A 24,911-nucleotide genomic window follows, 5' to 3' on the forward strand; every position below is an offset into this window, starting at 1 on the left:
ATCGCATGAGTCACCACCCAATCGATTTTCGATTAGCACTAATTTGAAACTTTGGATTCACATTTATGAAATCAGAAATAATATCATTACATCAAATTCTAAAATTACATACGTATACAATAAATAATACCTCCGTCCCATAAAAATATGTGTGGATGAAATGACACGGAAATTAAAATAAAATTGGTAAAGTAAGAGAGATAAGGAGAATGATATAATTATAATAAGAGGGAAGAGAAGAATAATAGTTAAAGTAAAGTCAGTGCATATTGAGATCTACATTATTAAATTGATATAACTTTTTAAAACCTCACTTTCTTCAAAGAAAAATTAAGGTTTAGATTTTAGCTAAGAATGCTACCAAATGTCATATGGAGTATTTATTATACAAAAAAGAATAATTATGAGACTCTTCCAAAGCTCACTTTCTCCACGTAGGATAAGAGTAAAAGATATATTTTTTAAAGTTCACAATATCAAAACCTATAAAAAGATGATTATGTAGAACCCAAAACCAGATATAATTGTGGAAATGCAAGAACACTTTTTTTTGTACTCCACTATTATAGTCTTCAGTGTTGGCATAAATGTCATTAATAATAATATTATGTTATTTCATTTTATACATGATTAATCTTCTACGAAAATGTAGAGCCATATTAAGAACTAATAACTGCTGTATTTCTTAGTAAATACATTAATTTAATATTTATAAATTATAATATACTCCATATTAAGTTTTTTTTTTTACATTTTAATGGTATTTATGTAATCACTGTCAAAATTCTCTATATAAATCTCATTCATAACCCAGCACCGATCACAACTTCACTCTCGCAAAATGTCTGGCAATCTCTTGAAGTTGATATCTAAACACCATCCTATTGAAGATCCTCACCCGAATTCGGAAAATTCAACAGCAGAGAAACCTAAGAAGGTGCTGCAGCTGGATTTAGGTAACGGAAGTCAGGTTCTACAGATTCCGCGATTCATCTCATACCAACAATCCTGCAACTATTTCGAATTTCTCGATCAAAACATCCCTTGGACCCGACCTACCATCCGCGATTTTGCCCGCTCACATGTCCAGGTTCGATTGCTTCCCTCCTTATGACGAATCACGATTTAAGAAATTTCATATTACGAATGCTATATCGGTATTTTAGGGAATGTGGTTTAATTTTATCTGAATTTCGACAGCCGAGGGATACGTGCTATGTCGCAGTTGAAGGATTGTCGCAGCTAGTTTATAGCGGATATCATCCTCATGCTTGTTAATGTGATGAATTTCCACCACTCAAGGAAATTTTGGATATGGTGAGATTTTCTTCTTCTTCTTCTTCACACACTATACTGGGGTTTTTTCTTCTTTAGTTCTAGACTAAAGATATCATTCCCCGTTTGTACTGCATTTTTTTTTTGTTCCGGATTTGGGAGAGACGCATGACCCTCATGCGTCACCCATTAATGAAACGCATGACCGTGATGCGTCTATGGGTAAGACGCACGAGGGTCATGCGTTTTTCATTTTTATTTTATTTTATTTGAAAGACGCATGAGGGTCATGCGTCTTAGGGTAAAACGCATGACACTCATGCGTCTCTCTTGTAAGCATAAATTGGCTCCGTAGCTTAGTGGTATGATTTCTGTGTTGCCATTGCGGAGACCCGGGTTCGAATCCCAAAGCCCACGCTACAATTTTTTTGATTAATTCGAATCCCAAAGGCCACACTACAATTTTTTTGATTAATTTCTAGTTTATAATTATTTAAAAGTTAATTAAAAGGAGTATTTTATGCAATTTCTAGTACATAATTATTTAACATTTTTATGTTAATTAAAAGTTCCAATAATTTATTTGATAACCGTTTTGAATTGTAACTAATTATAATTTTTAAATAGTATTTTGTACTAGTAATTACAATTTTTTTGATTAATGTCTAGTACATAATTATTTAAAAGTTAATTAAAAGGAGTATTTTATGCAATTTCTAGTACATAATTATTTAACATATTTATGTTAATTAAAAGTTGATTAATTTCTAGTACATAATTATTTAAAAGTTAATTAAAATGAGTATTTTATGTCAATTTGTAGTACATAATTATTTAAGATATTTATGTTAATTAAAAGTTCCAATAATTTATTTAATAACTGTTTTGAATTGTTACTCATTACAATTTTTAAATAGTATTTCGTACTAGTAATAAAAAAAATTGCAATATGGCGCTGGGATTCGAACCCGGGTCTCCACAGAGACAAACATAATTCTTACCACTAAGCTACGGAGCCAATTTATGTTTACAAGAGAGACGCATGAGTGTCATGCGTTTTACCCTAAGACGCATGACCCTCATGCGTCTTTCAAATAAAATAAAAATAAAATGAAAAACGCATGACCCTCATGCGTCTTACCCATAGACGCATCACGGTCATGCGTTTCATTAATGGGTGACGCATGAGGGTCATGCGTCTCTCCCAAAGCCGGAATTAAAAAAAAACCTAGTACACTTAAGGAAGGTAAAAATCACTCTAGAACAAAAGAAGAATTATCCCCACTATACTGAGTAACGTTATTGGTGTTTTACTGAAAGAGAAATGCTTCAATGTTGCAAACCTAGGTTCATAAAGCTCTTCCTGGAAGCAGTTTCAATAGCTTATTGCTAAATAGGTACAAAGGAGGCAATGATTATGTTGGTTGGCATGCTGACGACGAGAAGCTTTATGGACCAACTCCTCAAATTGCTTCGGTTTCATTTGGATGTGAGTGTGATTTTCTCTTGAAGAGGAAACCAAGGTGCTTCAGGTGACCATCTCCTGGTTCACGCTTTTTTTTTGTTTTCCTCTGATTGACTGTAGGTTTAGAAGATGCATAAGTCATGTATAAGATTGTTTTGACATTTATGTTGCAGTTGCTGCTTACTACATGATTACTTGCTAGAAATGAAATGGTGTATTTCATGCTATAATCTTTCTTTACTGACAAAGTAGAAGCATTTAACTTAGCAACTTATGATCTATAATCTTGCTTTTCTCAACGTTTGGACTGACCATCAGGTTCTGAAAAGGACATCTAATTTTTCTTACAGATGTTGCTTGTCCAAAATTTTAAATGGAAAATGTCTGAGAAAAATTAGAAAGCAGACCATGATTAGCTTTACTTCAAGTGATATCAATTAAATAAGGGTAATGTTTGAAAGAAGGGGAATAAGTTTGAATGCGTTTACTTTAATTTAAACCAATCAACCCATAGTGAAGGAATTATAATTTATCTAGCTAATTTGACAACTAACAAGGTATTGCTGGCTGTATTTGTTTTAAGTTGACACTGATTTTATTTTCTCGCAGTTAAGTCCGCTGAAAGATGTGAGGGGGAACCCACTAGTAAGAGAGCAAAGAAGCTCAATAACAGTGACCAGCATGCTTTCACATTAAAGCATGGGTCTCTTCTCGTAATGAGTGGCTTCACGCAAAGGGAGTGGCTCCACTCAGTGCCCAAACGTGTGAAAGCAGATTCCACACGGATTAATCTCACCTTCAGACACATTGTATGACAGCATTGCATAGCTATCAGAGGTCTTTGGAGGACGCTAGTTGATCTTGTCATCTTGATCTGATGTGGAAATAATTGCTGTTTCAACTCCTTAATTTCCTGTTATGACTAGTAACTAACTTAACTCACCAGTCACCACTTTGCATATGCTGAGGAAGTTTTTTGGTTCAGTATCATGGCAAAATGTTTATCTGTTGGCCTCTTTTTGAGTTTTAGGGGAATCTTGGTTTTTTAAGCCCGGTGCCATGCTTTACGTTGCTATGGAATCTGATATGATGCTCATCAGGCACTTTGCTTATGAGTGATTTTTCTTTTTATGAGAATGTATGATGTATCCAAGACACAGAGGCCTAGGAAGTTGCATGCAGGAGCATGGATGGTGAAGAAACTACTGGTTGCTTTGCAGTGGAAGCCAGTGGCTTTTTACATGTGATGTTGGTGAGTGACTAGTGACTAGTGAGCCAGAGCTGCTTTCACCGTCAGATCAATGCTAAAAAATTCCCGTGGATCTGAATACACTATAAATTCATCAAGGGCCGATGTTTCTTTGTCAATAGAACATAGTGTTGCTGTTTGTCCTAGTATTTTTGTACTTATATTCTTTCTTGCATAGTATCATCGGATGTGATAGCACGCACTGTGTGTTTTTAATCCTTCGGTTGGGTTTATAGTTTATATTTGTTCTTGGTTAACTTGTATTGTTCTACAGGCATTTTTAATGAGGTAGAATCTTAAATTAGTTATGTATCCCATTCTCTCTCTCTCTCTCTCTCACACACACACACACACACACACAAAATTGAAAAATGATGGTGTTTCCGAGTTGGGGTGTTGGAGAAGATCTGTGATCATAACCGGAGAACCTAGGTGGGTACCGATAAGGATGAAGATGGTCCATTGCTCGACTCCACTTCCTAGACTGTTAGTAATAATTCCTCTTGTGTTTTTTCTTATATGGAGATTATCTTGCAGATAATGAACTAGTTTGTTATTTATGCGTGCAATGTCCTGTAGCGGATATCTGTTTAATTGAAATTGGTACCTTGCCTGCACATGCCGAATATGCTGAAAGAACAATTGATGTAAGATACAAAAGTTGACCCATGTGTACAACAAGAGAATGATTATGAGTGCTCTTATTATTGTTCAGCTAAAAATACTGATATGGATCACTGTTGAGACCATTTAACTGTAAATCAAATTTGGAAGCTTAACTAAAAAAAAGTGCTTCACTTGGTTGGCACATATTTTTCTCTTCATTTTTCTTGTGAATTACATTATACATTTATACAAGTTGCAGATCTATGATGATATCTGTCACAATATGGACATCCCGTGTTTGTCTTTTTGCATTTCTGTGCTGTTTATTTGATTCTCATGGTACTGGTGGTCCTTGTTTATTGTATTCTTTCTCTCGAAACATGAATGGTAATGCATTAATGTCGGCAAGTACATGCAATGACTAGATGTTTTGCTAGTTTCTTCACATGCTAGAAGTATATAATCTATCTTAACATATAAGCTAACGCAGCTAAGATAATTGATTGGCATGTGACAGAAGCGGGCATACAACCCTGATCCTTTCGAAGGAATAGGGCTTCAAACAAGGGTAAGTTGATTATTATCACTACCCCATTCAAAAGAATCTGTAATGCACAAGAATCCAAATCTATGGCTGGCTTCTTGATAATGATGCTTCTGGCAATAGAGATTGATGTAAGGAGATTGAACAGCGCAATTGTTGCTAAAATGATGAACATTGATGAAGCTGTGCCGAATTCCATCATCTCTTGCTCAAATCTTTTAGAAACATCATCGTCCACATTTTTCCCTGTGATTACAAAATTCAACTCTGCGAAGCCCAAGTACCTCATGATTATTTGACAGAACCCAAAAAGATAACTGGTAACTCTCTTGTACAGCCACATTCTCTGATCATTATACCATCCCTTTAGTGTGCCTCCACAGCTGAGAAACTCTCCCAGACTGTAAGTGTATTTTGCTACGAGAATATATGCATATGGTAGAATCCAGTTGCTTGAAAACTGTGGCAAAAATCAGTGCATTTTCTCGAAGGATAAAAAGTGATTGTTCTGAAAATATCTAAATGTTGATGCATACCTGTGGAAACAAATTGATTCCCTTCAGGAGACAAAAGGTTGGCACAGTTACATAGTATAACGTAGCCAAACAGTTTGCTCCCCACAGGTTGTAGCAGATATATGATATTTGAAGTTGTATTGGGATCTTTCCATGGCCATATATTAAAGAACAATATTTTGACAGGAATATCTGTAAGAAACCTTCTGACCATCGAGTTTGCTGAATTAGTGAACTTAACAGCGTCACAGGAGCTACTCCCAAGAAGCCTTTCCTCCCTGGGTTAAAGTAGACAGATCTCCATCCCTTGCATTGTATTGATAATCCAGTAACCACATCTTCAGAAGGACATCCATACTTCAACCCCATCTGTAAGTAACTATCTTTGTATCAGATTTGCTAGAGATTGTGGTCACGTCCTTAACGACTCCCGTGTATACTTTCATAAAATTTGGCTGTTCTTAGCCATATAATATACGAAAAAAAATTTACATGATATGTATGGTGTGTATGTGTGTGTGTGCACGTGCACAAAAAGATAGTGGGAGAGAACCTCCGTGCCCCAGGATGAGTTCTCTTCATAGCTACAGTTTGCTAACTTGGTTGTTTCCTCTAGTAGATTTTCTATTTCTGGTTCCTGTATCTCATTCACTAGTTTCCAGTTGATGTGAGACCCCTTCTCGTACTTCTTCCCAGTTAGAGCGTCTCTTTGGTGGAAACAGCAACTACCAATGTATAGTGGCCCTCCATGTGCATCCAAGGCTAGAAGCTCTACCTTCAGTTATCAGTAAACCATTATGGTAAGTTCTCCTTCTATCAATCTATACGAGTATGAATCTAAGTAACTTGCAGCGTTATTAACTCTTACTCCATTGGGCACTCTCAAATAACTTCCATAAAGATCATTCTTTGTTATGTTATCGAAATGCTGAGGAAACTGCACATAGGCAATGTCATGACCCTGTTTGTCATCCATGAAGAAGCATAATGCATCTCTCACAGATTGTGAGTTGTTTGAGTAATGATCGCAATCTAGATTGAGAATTATTGGGCCGTTGCTTATCCTAGATGACACCCTTATCTGCTTAATTCCGTGAGAGTATATCCATTAAACATGAACTTATGCTAGATAGGTAAAAAGAAGAATGCTATAAGCTCATCGTACTTACTAAGGCATTCATTGCTCCAGCTTTGAAGTTATGGGGGTACCCAGGTCTCTTCTCACGTGCCAAATATACAAGCATTGGCAAAGGTTTCCCCTCTATGTCCACTTCTTTGTTACCCCTCCCGTCAATTAGCACCTGAAACGCCACAAAATGAAATCACGCTTAGAGACGTTCTGCTTAACTAACTCTGTGGAATGCTTTTATATGCAGATGAACTCTTTGTACGTACTTGAAGAATGGTGTGGTGGTTGGTTCTGCTTGCGCCCGATTCCCATTCACGAAGTCCTTTGTGGTGCTTCCTCAAATGATCAGGAACTCTCCCCAGCTTCATTATGTCAGTAATTCCCTCCTCCATTTCGTTATACAACCTCTGTCGATAAGGAAAACAAAAAAAACAAGATGAATCTGAATCAGATTTCAAGCTGATGTCAAGAATTGGGAGCATTACATACCTTGACTTCCCTCCATTCTTTGGCAAAAGTAGGGTCATCACTGGGTACTTGTTTAACAGCAGAGAAGTAAGCTTTAGGGGCCCGCAGCTCGACATTAAAGCTCTTACAAAATGGCAGCCATACTCTGGAAAACTTTGAAGCTTCATAAAGAGCGTAGAACACCAAGTCAGAGCACCCGTCATCAGAAAGATACACGCTCAGCTTCTCGGGAGGGTAATCATACGCCATCACTGACAGCACAGTGTCAGCCACCATCAGTGGCGGCTCCAGTTGAGGGTCTGCTGTGCTTACAAATATGTCTATGCGTGGAAGGTCGTCCCCGTGTCTGCATGAAAAGCTTTTCTGTCAGTTTTTGGTTTGATGGTTTGGTTTGGTTTGGTTTGGTTTGGTTTGGTTTGGTTTTGTACCTGCGGGAGAGCCTGTCTTTGAAGGTGTAGCGGGAGACAGCTCGATAGCGAACAAATTGAGCGATGATCCAGTAGATGATGAACCAGAGCTCTGCCATGGAAATGCCAATCCACGCCCATCTTGTCAGTCCAGTTTGCTGTGGGAAGTGCATCACTCTGTAGATGAATATGAATGATATGGAGACCGCCATAGAAATCGCGTAAAACCAGTAAACTCCGCGCCATTTGCCCGCCTTGCTCTCAAACAGTGGCATGTAATCATTTTTCTCCATATCCCTTTTCTCTGTATTTCTCTACTAATTGTGCTTGGAAATATGGTTTGATAATTTGTCTCCATTCCAATGTATTTTTATAAAAATAAATCCATGAGGAATGTCGTTTTGTGGAAGAGGTGTGCGGACTTTTCTCTCCAGTGTTGTATTTGTCGTGACATCTTTGGTAGTTGCGTCTTAAAATTGCTTCTTTTTCCATATTATTGGAATCCTGAATTTGAGTTTATTTAAATGTGTGGTGCAGTTGAATTATTCTATTTCAAGTGACGAAACTGAGACGAATTTCGTAGGATGCTGTTGATCTTGCTCTGATGTGGAAATTATTGGCCTTTCAACTCCTTAACTAACTTATCTTTACCAATTTGCATATATTGAGGATGCTTTTTTGGCTCAAAATGTGGATCTGTTGGCCTCTTTTTGAGTATGATTTTATGTAGTTACGCAGCCATTTTTAATGATGCAGTCTCTTAAATTAGCTTCTCTCTTTTTCTCTCATACACACAATTGAAAGATTATGGTATTTTTTTGAGTTGGGGTGTTGGAGATGATCTAGAGATCAAATCCGGAGAAGCTGATACAATTACACTTTCAATTGAGTTAATATTGAAAATTTTCTCAAAATTCAGATTAAAGTACTACAAAATTGGTCTCATATATTTGTCCAAAAAATCTTTTTGGTCTTACACGTCAAGTTTGTTAGCTTTTGATTTCAAACATTATATTTCAGTCCATATTTATCCCATGCATTTGCATAAAAAACTTGCTTTGATTCTAGATAACGTGTTTTGATCCATATTTAAACTCATAAACCAAGTTAAAACTAGTTGACCATTAAGTTTTAATGAAATTGTTTAATATGAATCAAAACATAAATCAAAAGTAACAAACTTAACGTGTATGACCAATTTTGTTTCAGGCAAATGTACAAAATCAATTTTGAACTTTAGTCTATATATTGAAAAAATATATAAGTTCAAGCTAAATGAAAAAGATATATAGTAATGTTGAACTGAAAATGTAAAAGAATTAGCTAATTAATATCCCGCACTTGTATGTACTCCCTCCGTCCCGGACTACTCGCACATTTCCTTTTCGGCACGGAGATTAAGGAATGAGTGTATAGGAAAGTCAACCATTGCGGCTGTAGGTAATAATTTTTACTAAAAATGGAAAGAGTGCAAATAACTTGGGACGCCCAGAAAGAAAATAAGTACAAGTAGTCCGGGACACGGAGGGAGTATAAAACAGGTGATTGAGCAAACTACAAGTGAGCAATTTCTTGGTACGTTTTCACTTCAATTTAATTGCCCTTGTTTTCGGCTCGTTTCGAGGTATTGTATCTTCGTTTTTGGTGTAAATTTATTGCTGTTTTCATCTACTTGTAGCAAAACACAATATTGATCACCAATTTATTTAATCTGTAATCTTCCTTAACACTTTTGGTATTTGGGGTTTTTCTTTAGTTTTGTGTGCCTCGGGTTTTATGTATGTAAGATCTCTTTGGACTGAATTTGGCTTTCCTGAATGCAGATTATCAAATTTATTTTCTGTTATATTTTATTGGCCAAGCTCCTGCTAGACAGGCTGCATTAGGTGGTCTGCTCCACCGTAAATAAAGTATGCGCATCAGGGATGAAAGGTTGGTCGGCATTTGCATAGTGATAGTGTTGTGCTTACTTTCTGATGATTTTCATTTATTAATTTTTTGAATGCAGCTCCAATGCTTGCTGCTCAAACAATATAACTGGGTGAGAATGATGTAGTAGTTGCTGGTGGTATGGAAAGCATGTCCAATGCACCTAAGTGTATACCTATGGGAAGGTGAGGAGTGAGGAAGGACTATGGTTGTTGAAAATATGCTTTTTACAGGTCATTGTTGGAAAATGATTTCTGAAGGTTGAGCTTTTTAATAATAAAGTTCACTAATGAACACTTATTGGTCCCTTGCTATTGAAATTATGCGTTTTACAGGTCTTTTTTTGGAAAATTGTATGTTCCCTCATTCTAGTTTCTATATATGTCTGCCTCTTGAACTGAAAAAAAAACATTTTCGTAGACAATGTAGGAGTATTAATATGTTTTATTTTATTTTATTTTATTTTATTTTATTCATTTCATCAAGTTTTTGTTTCTCTTGTGTATGCTGTCAGTTTGATGCATCGAGGTTAAGAAAGCTCCGGGCAAGTTTCAAGAAGGATGGAGTTCTGTAACAACTGGAAATGCTTCTAGTATAAGGTTTGGGTACTCCATGCCTTCCTCTTCTTATGAGCATCTCGTCCTGTTTCGTTTTCTCCCTCACCACCCTAGAAAGACCAACAGCCACTTTATTTGGCTGGCCATCTATGGGGTAGAAAGACACGAACTGATACTATTAGAGTAAAGAGAAAAAAACACCAAGTACCCGAAATCAAGAGGAATTATATTAAAAACCATTAAGAAAGGTAACAAACTGTCAGAACAAGACTCTCCCAAGTGATATTCGCCCAAAAAATTGTCTTTCAATAAGAACAAGACCACTTTTGATCACTAGGACATCTGAAGCCCAGCGAAGATGCCTGCAGACCAAACTAACAACCAGGAAAGTAACTAATGCCAAAATAACAATAATTAAATAATAAGTTAATATCAAGTTTTCCGTTGTATATTACATGTATATGCATGTACCTACATAATACCCTAATTATGCTACTTTCTGTCTATAGATTAGGCACCACATATGGAGCTAGGCATTGAACATATATGCCATTTACTTGACAATATCGATGAGTGAGATCCGTGTTATTCTTGTGCTCTTTAACTTGGTTCATTCACTTGAGTGGTGTTGGTCCTTGTTTTTGTATTCTTTCTGAAAACATAAATGATATTACATAAATGACAGCAAGTACATGCAATGACTAGATGTTTGCTGTTTCTTCACATGGTAGAAGTTTATGTTCTCAATATCCTAACATATAAGCTAACACAGCTAAGATAATTGACTGGCATGTAACAGAAGTGGGCATACAGCCTTGATCCTTCCGAAGGAAGAGGGCTTCAAACAAGGGTAAGTTGATTATTATCACTACCCCATTCAAAATAATCTGTAATGCACAAGAATCCAAATCTGTGGCTGGCTTCTTGATAATGATGCTTCTGGCAATTGAGATTGATGTAAGGAGATTGAACAGTGCAATTGTTGCTAAAATGGTGAACATTGATGAGGCTTCGCCAAATTCCATTATCTCTTGCTCAAATCTTTTAATTACATCACCGTCCACATTCTTCCCAGTGATTGCAAAATCCAACTTTGCGAAGCCCAAGTACCTCATGATTGTTTGGCAGAATCCAAAAAGATAACTGGTAACTCTATTGTACAGCCACATTCTCTGATCATTATACCATCCCTTTAACGTGCCTCCACAGCGGAGAAACTCTCCCAGGCTGTAAGTGTATTTTGCTAGGAGTACATATGCATATGGTAGAATCCAGTTGCTTGATAACTGTGACAAAAATCAGTGCATTCTCAGAAGATCAAAAGTGATTGTTCTGAAAAAATTTAATGTTGATGCATACCTGTGGAAACAAATTGATTCCCTTAAGGAGACAAAAGGTCGGTATAGTTACATAGTATAACGTAGCCAAACAGTTTGCTCCCCACAGGTTGTAGCAGAGATATGATATTTGAAGTTGTATTGGGATCTTTCCATGGCCATATATTAAAGGGCAGTATTTTGACAGGAATATCTGAAAGTTGCCTTCGGACCATCTAGTGTGCTGAATTAATGTACTTAACAGTGTCACAGGAGCTACTCCCATGAATCCTTTCCTCCCTGGGTTAAAGTGGACTGATCTCCATCCCTTGCACTTTATGGACAATCCAGTTACCACATCTTCAACAGGACATCCATACTTTAACCCCATCTGTAAGTTAACTATATTTGTATCAGACTTGTTGGAGATTGTAGTCATGTCATTAATGACACCCTTAGTATATTTTTGCTGTTCTTAGCCATATTAAATAAGGAAGAAATTTACATGATATGTATGGTATGTATTTGTGTGCGTGTGGGCGCAATAGAGAGAGTGAGAGAGAGAACCTCCTTGCCCCAGGATGAGTTCTCTTCATAGCTACAGTTTGCAAACTTGGCTATTTCCTCTAGAAGATTTTCTCTTTCTGGTTCCTGTATCTCATTCACTTGTTTCCAGTTGATGAGAGACCCCTTCTTATACTTCTTCCCAGTGAGAGCGTTTCGTCTGTGGAAACAGCAACTGCCAATGTATAGTGGCCCTCCATGTGCATCCAAGGCTAGAAGCTCTACCTTCAGTTATCAGTAAACCATTATGGTAAGTTCTCCTTCTATCAATCTATACGAGTATGAATTTATGTAACTTGCAGCGTTATTAACTCTTACTTCATTGGGCACTCTCAAAGAACTTCCATAAAGATCATTCCTTGTGATGTTATCGAAACACTGAGAATACTGCACGTAGGCAATGTCATGACCCTGTTCGTCATCCATGAAGAAGCATAAGGCCTCTCTCACAGATTGTGAGTTGTTTGAGTTGTGATCGCAATCTAGATTGAGAATTATTGGGCCGTTGCTTATCGTAGATGACACCCTTATCTGCTTCAGTCCATGAGAGTTATAATTTACATCCATTGAACTTAAACATTTGTTAAATAGGTAGAAAGAAGTATGCCATACGCTCATTAGACTTACCAAGGCATTCATGGATCCTGCTTTGAAGTTATGCGGGTACCCTGGTCTCTTCTCACGTGCCAAATATACGAGCATTGGCAATGGTTTTCCCTCTATGTCCACTTCCTTGGTGCCTCTCCTGTCAATTAGCACCTGAAACGCCACAAAATGAAATCTCGTGCTTAGAGATGTTCTGCTTAACTAACTCTGAAATGTTTTTATATGCAGATAAACTCTTCGCACTTGAAGAATGGTGTGGTGGTTGCTTCTGCTTACGCCCAACTCCCATTCACGGAGTCCTTTGTGGTGCTTCCTCAAATGATCAGGAACTCTCCCCAGCTTCATGATGTCGGTTATTTGCGCCTCCATTTCGTTATACAACTTCTGTTGAGAAGGAAAACAAAAAAAGATGAATATAAATCAGATTTCAAGCTGATGTCAAGAATTGGGAGCATTACATACCTTGACTTCCCTCCATTCTTTGGCAAAAGTAGGGTCATCACTGGGTACTTGTTTAACAGCAGAGAAGTAAGCTTTAGGGGCCCGCAGCTCGACATTAAAGCTCTTACAAAATGGCAGCCATACTCTGGAAAACTTTGAAGCTTCATAAAGAGCGTAGAACACCATGTCAGAGCACCCGTCATCAGAAAGATACACGCTGAGCTTCTCAGGAGGGTAATCATACGCCATCACTGACAGCACAGTGTCGGCCACCATTAGTGGCGGCTCCAGTTGAGGGTCAGCTGTGCATACAAATATGTCTACACGTGGAAGGTCATCCTCATATCTGCATGAAAAGCTTTTCTGTCAGTTACTGACATCTGTGGTTTGGTTTGGTTTGGTTTGTACCTGCGGGAGAGCCTATCTTTGAAGGTGTAACGGGAGACAGCTCGATATCGAACAAATTGAGTGATGATCCAGTAGATGATGAACCAGAGTTCTGCCATGGAAATGCCAATCCATGTCCATCTTGTCAGTCCATGTTGATGTGGGAAGTGTATCACTCTGTGAATACATATCAATGATATGGAGACAGCCATAGAAATTGCGTAAAAGCAGTAAACACCGCGCCATTTGGCTGCCTTGCTCTCAAACAGAGGAATGTAATCATTTTTCTCCATTCCCCTTCTCAATCTCTCTCTGGTAATTGAGCTTGGAAAGTATGGATAGGAGTTGCAAGTTTCCTAATTTATCACTAAGTTTTTTCAAAAAAAGTTAAGTGAGTAATGTCATTTTGTGTAAAAGGCGTGATGAGTTTTCTCTCTCACTCTGAAGTGCGTGACAGGTTGGTATTTGTCGTGATATTTTTGGTATTTGTCGTGATATTTTTGGAAAGTTATGTTTGTGTATTGACCTTTGCGGCTAGTTGCGTATTCTTTAATTGCTAATTAATAGGTTTAGAGCATCTCCAGTAAGACTGGACGTCAAATAGCCCTCATATAGCCTTCACACTGCCACATCATCAGCATTACAATTCTCCTGCCACATCAGCTTGCCACATCAACTGGAGATCAAATAGCTCTCACATAGCCTTCACACTACCTATCCACATCACTAATAACAATTATATAATTTAATTTACACTCGTATCAACATACGGAATTTAATTTACGAGATAAATACGGAAAATTCGAATAATAATATTAAAACTTAAAAAGTATATTAATTTTAAAAAAAAAGTACAAAAATTAAAAAGTGCATTAATTTAAAAAAGTAAAACAAAATCACTCCTCGCCGCCGTCCTCGTCTCCGTCGTCGCCCAGCGCTTCTTCACCGTCGTCGCCGCCGCCTCCGTCGCCACCTACGCCGCGGCTATTCCCGCCGGTGTCCCTCCTCATCGCCTCCAATTCTTCACGCTGGCTCTGGAGCAATACACGAAGAAAATCCTTCACCTCGGGGTCCACCGCCGCTTGGAAGTCGGCTAAGGTCTTCACCATTTGAGCGCGCGTTTGTTGGCGCGCGAAGAATTTGAGCTCCTCGGTAGACCTGCCGAGGGGGGATGTCGAATGGACCCCCTGGGAACTCGGGGTGCCCCCCCTCGCAACCTGTTGCGCCCGCCTTTGGCCAACCGGGCGAGGTCGGCGACCGAACGAACGAGGAGTCGGGACCTCCTGGGCCGTCTCGGGGAGGTCTATCGAACCACCGCTGCTGCCGCTATAATCTCCGGTATAGTTCAGTTTCTGCCTCTTCGGCCAGCCAGCGTCGACGCCTGCCCGGAATTTCTCTGACTCGTTGAGCACAACGTAGCAGTTCCAGTAGGTGAACTCATAGTACTTCTTCTGCGGATCGGGGTAGGCTCTCTCCGCAATCCTCCTGCAGTCTTCCTCTGTTTGGCCACTGGTCTGCATGCGGAGGGCATTGGCGTACAAACCCGAAAATTGAGAGACGCCAGACCTGATTCGGTCCCAGCACTTCCGGACCTCCTCCCCGGTGCACGGTCTCCCTTCAGGGCAAAATGCCCTGTAGGCTGCGGCTACCTTGGCCCACAAGTTGACAATCCTCTGGTTGTTCGAAACGAGAGGATCGTCGCAGACACTCACCCACGTCTTGGCAACCGCAACGTTCTCCGCGTCCGTCCACTAACTCCGGCTGCGACGACTCGCCGACCTTCTTGGCCTTGCCCTTCTTCTTACCCCGCCCTACTCCCTGGCTTTGAATGAGAGTTTCCGGAACCTCGTTCATATCAAAACCCAAGTCCGCTAAGGAGAAGGTCTCCGTATACTGTGCATCCGTTGGGGTAGATGTGTGCGAAGAACCGGTGGAAAAATCAAAAGTCGGCCGATAGGCGTTGTCCCCCCCGTGCGTCCCCTGTGCCGGGGGAATCATCTGCTGCGCCGGTGGCTGCATCCCGGGTGCCCACCCCGACATCATCTGCATAGGGGGCTGCATGCCGGGTGCCCACCCCGGCATCATCTGCTGCCACGGGTACATGTTGTAGTACCCGGTCATCGGAGGCCAACCACCTCCCCCAGGAGCCGGGGAAGTATGAGACCCTACCCCGGGAGTCGGGGCCGTCTGAGACCCTACACCGAGAGGCGGGGGAGTCTGAGACCATCCCCCGGGAGTCACTAGAGTACCTTCGTAGTTGTTCTCCATTGCTCGTTATTGATCTTGAACAGAAAGTAAGGTAGAGAGAGTACTCGTTAAAACAAGTGGTGCGAATGAAAATGACGTTCAAAGCGCGTATATATAGTGTTTTCAAAAGAAAAAAAAATAAAAAATAAAATCTGACGCCAGTTTGACGCCGATCCGGGACCCACAATGGCGCCGTGAGGATCGGCGTCGGAACCGGCGTCATCGCGCGAATCGGCATGGCCACGCCGATTTCGCCGACGCCGGTTCCAATGGTTCGGCGTCAGAACCGGCGTCGGCGAAAAATCGACGTCGCGATTTTGACGCCGTTACTGGAGATGCTCTTAATAACACACTTCGTACTTCATTTATATGAAAGATTGGCCTATGACCGGATTCATGAATGTGAAATTGTGAATTATGATATTTTTAGTGGCAAAATTGTGACGAATTTTGTCATAATTCTGCTTTTTCTGATGTTTTAGTGATTATGGTGGATACAAATACGCTCTCTTTATTATTGGATGTGTATTAGAGTTGACAATTCATACAACACGATCACACAACCATCAAATTGATGGGTTTGAGTTAAGTTTTATAGGATTTGTTTTTCTGAAGACGATCACACAACCATCAAATTGATGGGTTTGAGTTAAGTTTTATAGGATTTGTTTTCTTTTCAGATTGACTTGTTAGAAATTCGATAATTTTGATTTGGATTCGGGTGGATTTGGGTTAAGTTCGAGACCCATTAAAATAATAATAATAATAATAATTTAATTCTTTTTTATTATATACTTAGTTTTATTCTTTAGGTTTTGTAAATCAAGTTTAAATCGTCCAAATCAAATTTAATCGTGTTATGTCTGGTTTAGCGTCATTGTCGTGTTATTATTGTATTGTGCCAACTCATATTATATCATATCGTTAGCGTTGAGTGTGGGTCGTGTTTGAGTTTGAAGCTACGCACGTTCAGGTTGACTTGTCTTATTAGGTTGGGTCAATATCATATAGACCCAATAATGATCCAACATGCACAATTTGCCAACTCTAATGTATTAACGTTCCGGACCAAGCTTAGTAGAACTCCCTATGTTCTATAAGAGTATGTATTTTTGGTTGGACACGGATTTTAATGCATAATTGGTAAGTAAGTGAGCGATAGAAAGAAAAATTAATTAAAGTATTGCTAGTGGAGAATGAGTTTCACCTCAATAAAGAGAAAAAAAGTTTCCAAAATTAGAAAATGCATACTCTTATGGGACTCTTAGGCCATCCGCAATGGCGCCTAGCGCACCGCCAAGCCGAGCGCCGGCGCTAGGCGGTCCATTGCAACCGCCCAGCGGATTTCGGAATTAAAAACCGTCGAGCGCTCGGCGGTTTCGCGGCGCTAGGCGGTGCGCTGGGCGATCCGCTCGGCGCTATTGCAGCGCCCGGATCGCCTAGCGCACCGCCGAGGGGAATTTTTTTTTCTGAAACACTATATATACGCGGTTTGCACGTCATTTTCATTCGCATCACTTATTTTAACGAGTACTCTCTCTATCTTAATTTCTGTACAAGATCAACACCGAGAAATGAGTAACGCCGGTTGTAGTAGTGGTGGTAGTGGTGGGGATGCTGAGGAGTACGATCGTATAATGAACGAAGCACTAGAGGCCTATACGAACCGTGAGATTGATCGATGGATGCAGAGGGTCTTGCAGCCGGCGGTACCTCGACCTCGCCCAGTGGTCCACCGCCGAGAAATGATTGATCGTGATCACGTAGCTGCACATCAGCGCCTATACGAAGACTACTTCGCACAGGAGCCGCGGTTCAACGCCAACCATTTCAGGCGCCGTTTTAGGATGAGCAGAGCCCTGTTTATACGTATTGTTAACGCTTTGGAGCATCGATATCTGTATTTCCGCTTCAGGCACGATGCGGCTGGCAGACCCGGCCACACACCTATTCAAAAGTGCACTGCGGCAATCCGGCAGTTGGCCTACGGCGGCGCGGCAGACATGTGGGACGAGTACCTCCACATCGGTGAGACGACTGCCCTTGAATGTATGAAGTATTTTTGTCTGGGCGTGATTGAAATATTCAGTGATCAGTACCTTCGAAGCCATACACCTGAAGACTGCCAGGATCTTTTACGGATGCACGGGGAACAACATGGGTTCCCGGGGATGTTAGACAGCATAGATTGTATGCATTGGGAGTGGAAGAACTGTCCCGCTTCCTGGAAGGGGTTCTACACGGCCGGCTACAAGGGAAAGAATCCCACGATGATCCTTGAGGCCGTAGCTGATTACCGACTGCGGATTTAGCATGCGTATTTTGGGATAGCCGGTTCGAACAACGACCTCAACGTCCTCAACTCGTCGCCACTTTTCAACGAGCAGTGCCAGGGTGTCGGTCCGGCCATCAGTTTTGTCGCCAACGGCAACCGGCATGATATGTGCTACTACTTGGCGGATGGGATATACCCTAGGTGGCCCGTCTTTGTGAAGACGATCCGATGTGCATCAGATGAGAGGAAGGCCTACTTTGCGGCACGGCAGGAGTCGGCGCGCAAGGACGTGGAGCGCGCAGTTGGTGTGCTCAAGTCTCGATGGGCGGCAGTTAGGGGTCCAACGCGTTTGTGGCATGTCGACTGCATTGCTGATATAATGTACGCCTGTATTATCATGCACAACATGATTGTCGAAGATGAAGGTGTACAACTGACTAGTTGGACCAACTACGATAATGAAGCCGGTCCAAGCCACGACGTGGCCGCCTCCAAGCACATGCCGACATGCACCAAACGGAGGCTCATATTCGACTCCAAAAGGATTTAATTGAAGAGTTATGGGCGCGGAGGACTGCACAACGTTAGTTTTTTTTAATATCTAATTTTTTTAATTAATGTACTTTTTTTTAATTAATGTACTTTTTTTAATTATGTAATTTTTTTTAATTAATGTACTTTTTAAATTTTAATAATATTATTGAATTTTCTCGTATCTGTGTCGTAAATTTAATTCCGTATTTTGTGTGATTGTTAATTATTTGTTTTATATAATTTTGAGTGATGTGGCTAAGCTATGACTAGGTTATGACTGGGCTATTTGTTTGTTTTGATGATGTGGCAGGAGGATTTTTAGTGTTGATGATGTGACAGGAGGAGTTTGTGGCTAGGCTATGGCTGGGCTATTGCCGGGCTATTCCTATTGTAGATGGCCTTATGGGACGGACTAAATAGGAAAAAAATACATAGTCTTGTGAGACGAATGAAGTAGTAAATAGTAGCTGACCTGGTCTAGATTGTGTAGAAAATGATTTATTTTCATGTGTTGTTTTATTTCTCGTATATTTTTAAAAAATTATTAATATATTAAATAAAAATAGTTATATTTAGTGGATTAAATATTCATACGTTATTTATTTTTTCATTTATAGTTTATATATTTATTCTTGGTTTTCGAGTTACATGAAAAATATTAAAGTACGTTATTTTTATTAAAATACATATGCACATTCAAGTTTATCGTATTCCAATTATTTTTTTAGAAAGTTCAAATATAAGGAGGAATGTAAAAAATATAAACTAATATAAATATTCAAGATAAACTTAATTAAAAGGATGAATAGCACAAAATTTTATCAATTTATGATCAATCCACAACTTTAAAAATGACCAAATATAGTAGTAATATTTTTTCAATCGACTTCTCTAATGGAATTGGCTATCAAGTATCACCCACATAGGTGAAAGAAAATGGTATTTTTTAGGGCTGACAATTTTTGATCCGACACGTTAATCCGACACGAATTCGCACGAAAATAATGGATTTGGGTCAAGCCTTATTGTGTTCGTGTTCTTATTGGATTGACCCGTTAAGAACCCGGAAAATTTGGGTTGGGTTGGGTTCGGGTTGGGTGCGGGTTGGATGCGGGTAACCCATTAAGAAATAATATTATTATTTTTATTATTTATAAAAAAAACAATACTACTTTACAAATTTCTTGTAAATCAAGATTAAATCGTGCAAAATGATTTTTTATCATATAAATCAAGTTTAAAATTAGGTTAAATCGTGTAATATCAGGTTTTAATCGTATAATATCGGGTTCGTATCGTGTCGTGTCAACCCATATTATATAGTGTCGTTAACGGGTTCGTGTCGGGTTCGGATCGTGTTCGGGTATGAGGGTAGCAGGTCGGGTTCGTGTTCGGATTGACAGTTTCCTTAACAGGTTGGATTCAGGTTAGACCTTATTGGATTGGGTCATTATCAGGTTGACCCGATAACGACCCAATCCGCACGATTTGTCATCCCTAGTATTTTTCGTGCTGGAGATGATCTGGAGATTATATCTCCAATTACAATTTCAAAATTTAGCTATATGACATAAATTAAATTGATAAACATATAAAAGCTGAAGCTAAAAAAAATATGGAAGTTGATTCCATGAACTGGAAGGTAAATATTTTAGCTGTAAACTAAAATAATCATAATACTATCACACACTTCAATGCACGAAATAGGTGTATTTATTTTTATTTATCATTTCCTAATTGAGCAAACTACAAGTAAGCAATTTTCAAGGCGCGCTCTCTCTCTCTCTCTTCGATTTCTGGTACGTCTTCACTTCAATTTAGTTTCCCTTTGATTTCGGCGGTATGAAATCGTTTCGAGCTGTTGTGATCAGTGTCTGACTCTCAATCGAATCTTGAGTTCTATCTTCTTTTTTGCTGTAAATTCTTGCTGTTTTCGTCTACTTTTAGCAAAAGATCACCAGTTTATTTAATCTGTTATCTTCCTTAAAAATTTGGTATTTAGGCCTTTTCTTTGCTTTTGTATATCTTAGTAGTACCTCTTGTTTTCGTTTTCTAATAAGTATGTTTCGACTTTTAGAACTGCGAGTGCTGGTGGAACGATTTCCTTATTAAGTTTGTATGCTAGAGTTTGATCTTTGGCATGATTTTTATTTTTAATTTTCATAATTCTACCTATTTCTTGCAGGTTTTAATGGCTTCTGTTGATGATGCTTCCATTATGCCTCAAGGTGATATTATTTTTCTCAACCATGATATTGTAGTTGCAGATAATTATTAAGCTCCTTTACGGCGTCTTGATATTATTCAATTTCGAAACACGAAAATGAGGCTTATGAATTGATCGCAGATGTTTGCATTGTCGGTGTTGCAAGAACTCCAATTGGCGGCTTCCTTGGTTCGCTTTCATCTTTGCCTGCTACGAAGCTTGGTTCTATAGCTATTGCATGTAAGATCACTTTGGCCTGAATTTGGATTTTCTGAATGCGGTTTTCAAAATTTCTTTTGTTGGCTCACTAAAATCCTGTTATATTTTTGTAGGTGCTCTTAAGAGGGCAGGTGTGGATCCATCTATGGTGCAGGAAGTATTCTTTGGGAATGTACTTAGTGCTAATTTAGGCCAAGCTCCTGCTAGACAGGCTGCATTAGGTGCAGGTATACCTAATTCTGTGGTCTGCACCACTGTAAATAAAGTGTGCGCATCAGGGATGAAAGCTACAATGCTCGCTGCTCAAACAATTAAACTGGGTGAGAATGATGTAGTAGTTGCTGGTGGTATGGAAAGCATGTCCAATGCACCCAAGTATATCCCTACAGGAAGGTGAGGACTATGGTTGTTGAATATATGCTTTTTACTGGTCATGTTAGGAAAATGATTCCGTAGGTCGAGCCTTTTGATATCAAATTCACTGAAGAACACATATTATTCCCTTGCTGTAGTATCTTGACACTACATATTCATGGTGTTGGTTTGAGTTTTATCCTTCTACTATTGTAATGCCATGCTTTCTTTAACAGGACAGGCTCACGGCTGGGGCATGATACTATTGTTGATGGCATGCTCAAAGATGGTCTTTGGGATGTCTACAATGATTTCGGAATGGGTGTTTGTGCAGAGCTGTGTGCTGATCAACACAATATAACAAGAGAACAACAGGTGATTGGGTGTTGTTACATTTTCTAGTTGTCTTCCGCTAGGAACCTTTTACTGGGCTGGATGGATATTTGTTTATCTGCATTATGAACATAATCGCTGTATGGTCTCAACTAATTGCAATTGTCTTCATACTCTTATTTCATGTATCTTTTTATATTGTCTTTGTTTCCTCTTTATATCATTCCCCACTAGCAGGAGATAACTCTTGTAGTTGAATTGGAATTAGTTTGTTCAATTAGGGAGAAATATTTTATTGGAATAATATGTAGTATTTCAAAACAAAGTAAATGTGTTGTTAGGTTATAAACAGCTTTTAAAAGGCCTGAACATTCAATTTTAGAAGCCTAATCATATCTCCTCAATTAATTTGTTTTGTTATCTTATTGGGCTGCAAGTTCTAAGAAAATCCTTATATTTTTGACATTCTATATGTGCTTGTAGATGTTATAACAAGAGGTTGGTTTTTTAATGCCAACCAAATGGCATTTCATTTTCCTATCGTAATGTTTATTAACTTCATGTGTCCTACTTTTCTCTATATTAATCGCTGCCTATTATTACTTTATAATTGTGAACGGTTCTATGATTATCCTAGTTTTGATGTTATTTAGTTTGGACTTTGATCCTAATCAGATTCCTTGTTATGCCCATTTGTTTCTTTCTAGGATTCTTATGCTATTCAAAGTTTTGAACGAGGTCTTGCTGCAGAATCTAGTGGTGCATTCTCATGGGAGATGGTTCCGGTTAGTCTTCACTTATTTTAACCGAAGTTAAGTGTCCTTTCCTTATTAAAAGGACTAAATTTATGTCGGTTCCAGGTTGAAATCTCTGGTGGCAGGGGGAAGCCGTCTACAATCATCAACAAAGATGAAGGGCTAAAAAAGGTGCATAACTACATTGTGAATGTTTAAGAGCTGATGAAAATAAGTGAATTTTTTTAGTAAGACTTGCCATGATTTCTTTGTGAATTTCATGATCTATTTAAAGACATATTTATGCCCAAAGACATGATTAGAAGCCAAATTATAATTTTTATGTTCCCTCATTCTTGTTTAAATTTAATTTTATTCCATGAATGTCTGCACAATGTTTTTTTATTATTTGTTTTATTAATTTCATAAAGCTTTTGTTTCTCTTGTATATGTCGTCAGTTTGATGCATCGAGGTTAAGAAAGCTCCGTGCAAGTTTCAAGAAGGATGGAGGTTCTGTAACAGCTGGCAATGCTTCTAGCATAAGGTTTGGGTACTCCATGCCTTCCTCTTCTTGTGAGCATCTCGTCCTGCTTCATTTTCTCCCTCACTATCCCAGAAAGAAAAACAACCACTTTATTTGGCATGCCATCTATGGGGTAGAAGAACATGAATAGATACTATTAGAGTAAAGAGAACTAAACACTAAGTACCCGAAATCAAAATGAATTATATTAAGAACCAATAAGAAAGATACAAAACTATCAGAACAAGAACTCTCCCAAGTGATAGTGGCCCACCAAATGGTCTTTCCATAAGAAGAAGATCACTTTTGATCTCTAGGACATCTGAACCCCGGTGAAGATGCCTGCAGACCAAACTAACAACAAGGCAAGTTACTAATGAGGAAATATCAATAACAACTGAAAAGGGATCAAGTTTCTGTTGTATATAACATGTGTGTGCATGTACCTACATAAAATCTTACTTTAATTATTCTACTTACTGGCAATATATTAGGTACCACATATGGTTTAGCTAGGCACTGCATATAGATGCCCTTTACTTGAGAATATAGATGAGGGGGATATCTTATGTGCATTTTTAATGATTTCCAGTTCTCATTAAGCATTCGGAAATGAGCATTACCTGATGTGGACATTGTCTTGTGCAGTGACGGGGCTGCTGCTTTGGTCCTAGTGAGTGGAGCAATGGCAGTTAAACTCGGATTGGACGTTATTGCTAGAATCAGAGGCTATGCTGATGCTGCCCAGGTACTCTGAATCCTTTTTCCTACATTTTATTGGGTTGAAAGGTGCTGATATTAAACGGTTTTGCAGGCACCTGAGTTGTTTACAACCGCTCCAGCCATTGCGATACCGAGAGCAATCTCAAAATCTGGGTTGAAAGCATCTGATATTGATTTTTATGAAATTAATGAAGCCTTCTCTGTAAGAGTCCATGTTCCATTTATATGAGATTAAAGAATCCTTCTCTCTAGCTAAGCTAGAATGTGTTGCAACTTCATTTTCACAGGTTGTCGCTCTTTCAAATCAGAGGTTGCTCAATATTGACCCTGTGAGTTTTTATCTAATCTCACCAAGTTAAACAGCTACACTGTATGCAATATATAACTCTTCTTCTCTTATCTTGTTTGTTTAATAAAAAATGTGCTCATTGTAGGAAAGATTAAACGTGCATGGAGGTGGTGTGTCGTTGGGACATCCAATAGGATGTAGTGGAGCCCGCATTCTGGTCACACTCTTAGGGGTATGCTTTCCGCCTTCTAAAACAATTTGGGATTGCCATGATTTTATCTACTCTTCGTCCTGTTGTCAAGTGCGGTGTTTAACTTCTTTTGCTTCTAACTGGTGATTTAGGTGTTGAGGCAACACAAAGGGAAGTTTGGGGTTGCTGGAATTTGCAATGGGGGAGGAGGTGCATCTGCTGTTGTTCTAGAGCTCATAAATAAGCGGTAAGGTTCATAAGTGATTCAAAATCATCTAGTACCTTTTCTTTTCGTGAATTATGTATAATAACCATTTGTTTGAAGTGAATGATATGTGTACTCATCTACTAATTTGTAAACATAATACATACAACAATAGGCTAATCTATTCCAGCAATGGAAATTAAGGTATGAAAAGCTAGAATCTATTACAAATTTACATTCTTTAGCACACGCCCTCAAGTTGGGCATGGCTAATAACGAAGATTTGGTGATTCTTAGGCATGACTAATATATCTATGATTGACTTTGCATTAGTTCTTTAAGAAATTATAAACACATAAAACATGTGTACGCTGCAGGCCTGCGTCACAGGTGGCACGCTCTCTGCTGTGATATGAATATAAGCTGTCAGCTGCTGCAAAGATAACATCTGCAGATGTTTCACCCAGACTTGGAGGAATGAGCAGTACCTCCTCAAATACTTCTATGAATAATGTTCTTATCCCCGTGTATTTGTAATGTGTTACAATGCTATCAATTTGCATCTATTTAAAAATATTCTATCTATTCCATTCTGCTCTTATCAAACCTATTGTAACTCC

General features: G+C 38.9%; 3 protein-coding genes, 1 long non-coding RNA gene and 1 pseudogene across 9 annotated transcripts; 3 read left to right on the forward strand and 2 right to left on the reverse strand.

Moving 5' to 3' along the window:
- Positions 1-822: 822 nt before the first annotated feature.
- On the forward strand, positions 823-4,306 carry LOC121777405 (annotated as a pseudogene).
- Positions 4,307-4,968: 662 nt separating this feature from the next.
- Positions 4,969-8,108, reverse strand: LOC121777404 (cellulose synthase-like protein E1). Of its 5 annotated transcripts, none has more exons than XM_042174659.1 (8): positions 7,680-8,108; positions 7,273-7,597; positions 7,050-7,190; positions 6,824-6,955; positions 6,517-6,591; positions 6,208-6,429; positions 5,676-6,023; positions 4,969-5,599 (listed from the first exon to the last, which is right to left on the reverse strand). In XM_042174659.1, the coding sequence occupies exons 1-8, from the start codon at positions 7,949-7,951 to the stop codon at positions 5,060-5,062; spliced, it is 2,055 nt and encodes a 684-aa protein (XP_042030593.1). In that variant the 5' UTR covers positions 7,952-8,108; the 3' UTR covers positions 4,969-5,059. The 5 variants fall into 5 exon arrangements, with proteins under 5 accessions (XP_042030593.1, XP_042030591.1, XP_042030594.1 ...); XM_042174657.1 differs by having other exon boundaries at positions 6,517-6,735; XM_042174660.1 differs by having other exon boundaries at positions 6,523-6,591; positions 7,680-8,107.
- A 1,119-nt stretch (positions 8,109-9,227) lies between these two features.
- On the forward strand, positions 9,228-11,079 carry LOC121776324. The gene is made up of 5 exons (XR_006045274.1): positions 9,228-9,282; positions 9,482-9,590; positions 9,667-9,772; positions 10,102-10,186; positions 10,944-11,079. It is a non-coding gene; the product is annotated as an uncharacterized LOC121776324 (long non-coding RNA).
- On the reverse strand, positions 10,763-13,955 carry LOC121776321 (cellulose synthase-like protein E6). 2 transcript variants are annotated; one of them, XM_042173497.1, is made up of 8 exons: positions 13,480-13,955; positions 13,093-13,417; positions 12,874-13,014; positions 12,652-12,783; positions 12,343-12,558; positions 12,028-12,249; positions 11,504-11,851; positions 10,763-11,430 (listed from the first exon to the last, which is right to left on the reverse strand). In XM_042173497.1, exons 1-8 carry the CDS (start codon positions 13,749-13,751, stop codon positions 10,888-10,890), a joined length of 2,199 nt encoding a protein of 732 aa, XP_042029431.1. In that variant the 5' UTR covers positions 13,752-13,955; the 3' UTR covers positions 10,763-10,887. The 2 variants fall into 2 exon arrangements, with proteins under 2 accessions (XP_042029431.1, XP_042029432.1); XM_042173498.1 differs by having other exon boundaries at positions 12,343-12,555; positions 13,480-13,952.
- Positions 13,956-20,193: 6,238 nt separating this feature from the next.
- On the forward strand, positions 20,194-24,881 carry LOC121776322 (acetyl-CoA acetyltransferase, cytosolic 1-like). The gene is made up of 14 exons (XM_042173499.1): positions 20,194-20,313; positions 20,700-20,742; positions 20,862-20,960; positions 21,053-21,332; positions 21,530-21,668; positions 22,334-22,411; positions 22,487-22,552; positions 22,820-22,905; positions 23,533-23,632; positions 23,699-23,809; positions 23,895-23,936; positions 24,042-24,128; positions 24,239-24,333; positions 24,669-24,881. Exons 1-14 carry the CDS (start codon positions 20,209-20,211, stop codon positions 24,700-24,702), a joined length of 1,365 nt encoding a protein of 454 aa, XP_042029433.1. The 5' UTR covers positions 20,194-20,208; the 3' UTR covers positions 24,703-24,881.
- Positions 24,882-24,911: the final 30 nt, after the last annotated feature.

Source organism: Salvia splendens, chromosome 18 (assembly GCF_004379255.2).
Source record: "Salvia splendens isolate huo1 chromosome 18, SspV2, whole genome shotgun sequence".
NCBI classification, from domain to species: domain Eukaryota; kingdom Viridiplantae; phylum Streptophyta; class Magnoliopsida; order Lamiales; family Lamiaceae; genus Salvia; species Salvia splendens.

What these genes read in the sequence shown, in the direction of transcription:
- LOC121777404 (XM_042174657.1), bottom strand. Translation starts at nt 7,951, where the DNA reads ATGGAGAAAAATGATTACATGCCACTGTTTGAGAGCAAGGCGGGCAAA. An exon ending in ACCACCACACCATTCTTCAA is followed by an intron (nt 6,956 to 7,049) that starts GTACGTACAAAG and finishes GTGGCGTTTCAG; the next exon opens with GTGCTAATTGACGGGAGGGG. An exon ending in ACTCATCCTGGGGCACGGAG is followed by an intron (nt 6,024 to 6,207) that starts GTTCTCTCCCAC and finishes AGTTACTTACAG; the next exon opens with ATGGGGTTGAAGTATGGATG.
- LOC121776321 (XM_042173497.1), bottom strand. Translation starts at nt 13,751, where the DNA reads ATGGAGAAAAATGATTACATTCCTCTGTTTGAGAGCAAGGCAGCCAAA. An exon ending in ACCACCACACCATTCTTCAA is followed by an intron (nt 12,784 to 12,873) that starts GTGCGAAGAGTT and finishes GTGGCGTTTCAG; the next exon opens with GTGCTAATTGACAGGAGAGG. An exon ending in ACTCATCCTGGGGCAAGGAG is followed by an intron (nt 11,852 to 12,027) that starts GTTCTCTCTCTC and finishes GTTAACTTACAG; the next exon opens with ATGGGGTTAAAGTATGGATG.
- LOC121776322 (XM_042173499.1), top strand. Translation starts at nt 20,209, where the DNA reads ATGCACGAAATAGGTGTATTTATTTTTATTTATCATTTCCTAATTGAG. An exon ending in ATATAACAAGAGAACAACAG is followed by an intron (nt 21,669 to 22,333) that starts GTGATTGGGTGT and finishes GTTTCTTTCTAG; the next exon opens with GATTCTTATGCTATTCAAAG. An exon ending in AAGATGAAGGGCTAAAAAAG is followed by an intron (nt 22,553 to 22,819) that starts GTGCATAACTAC and finishes ATATGTCGTCAG; the next exon opens with TTTGATGCATCGAGGTTAAG.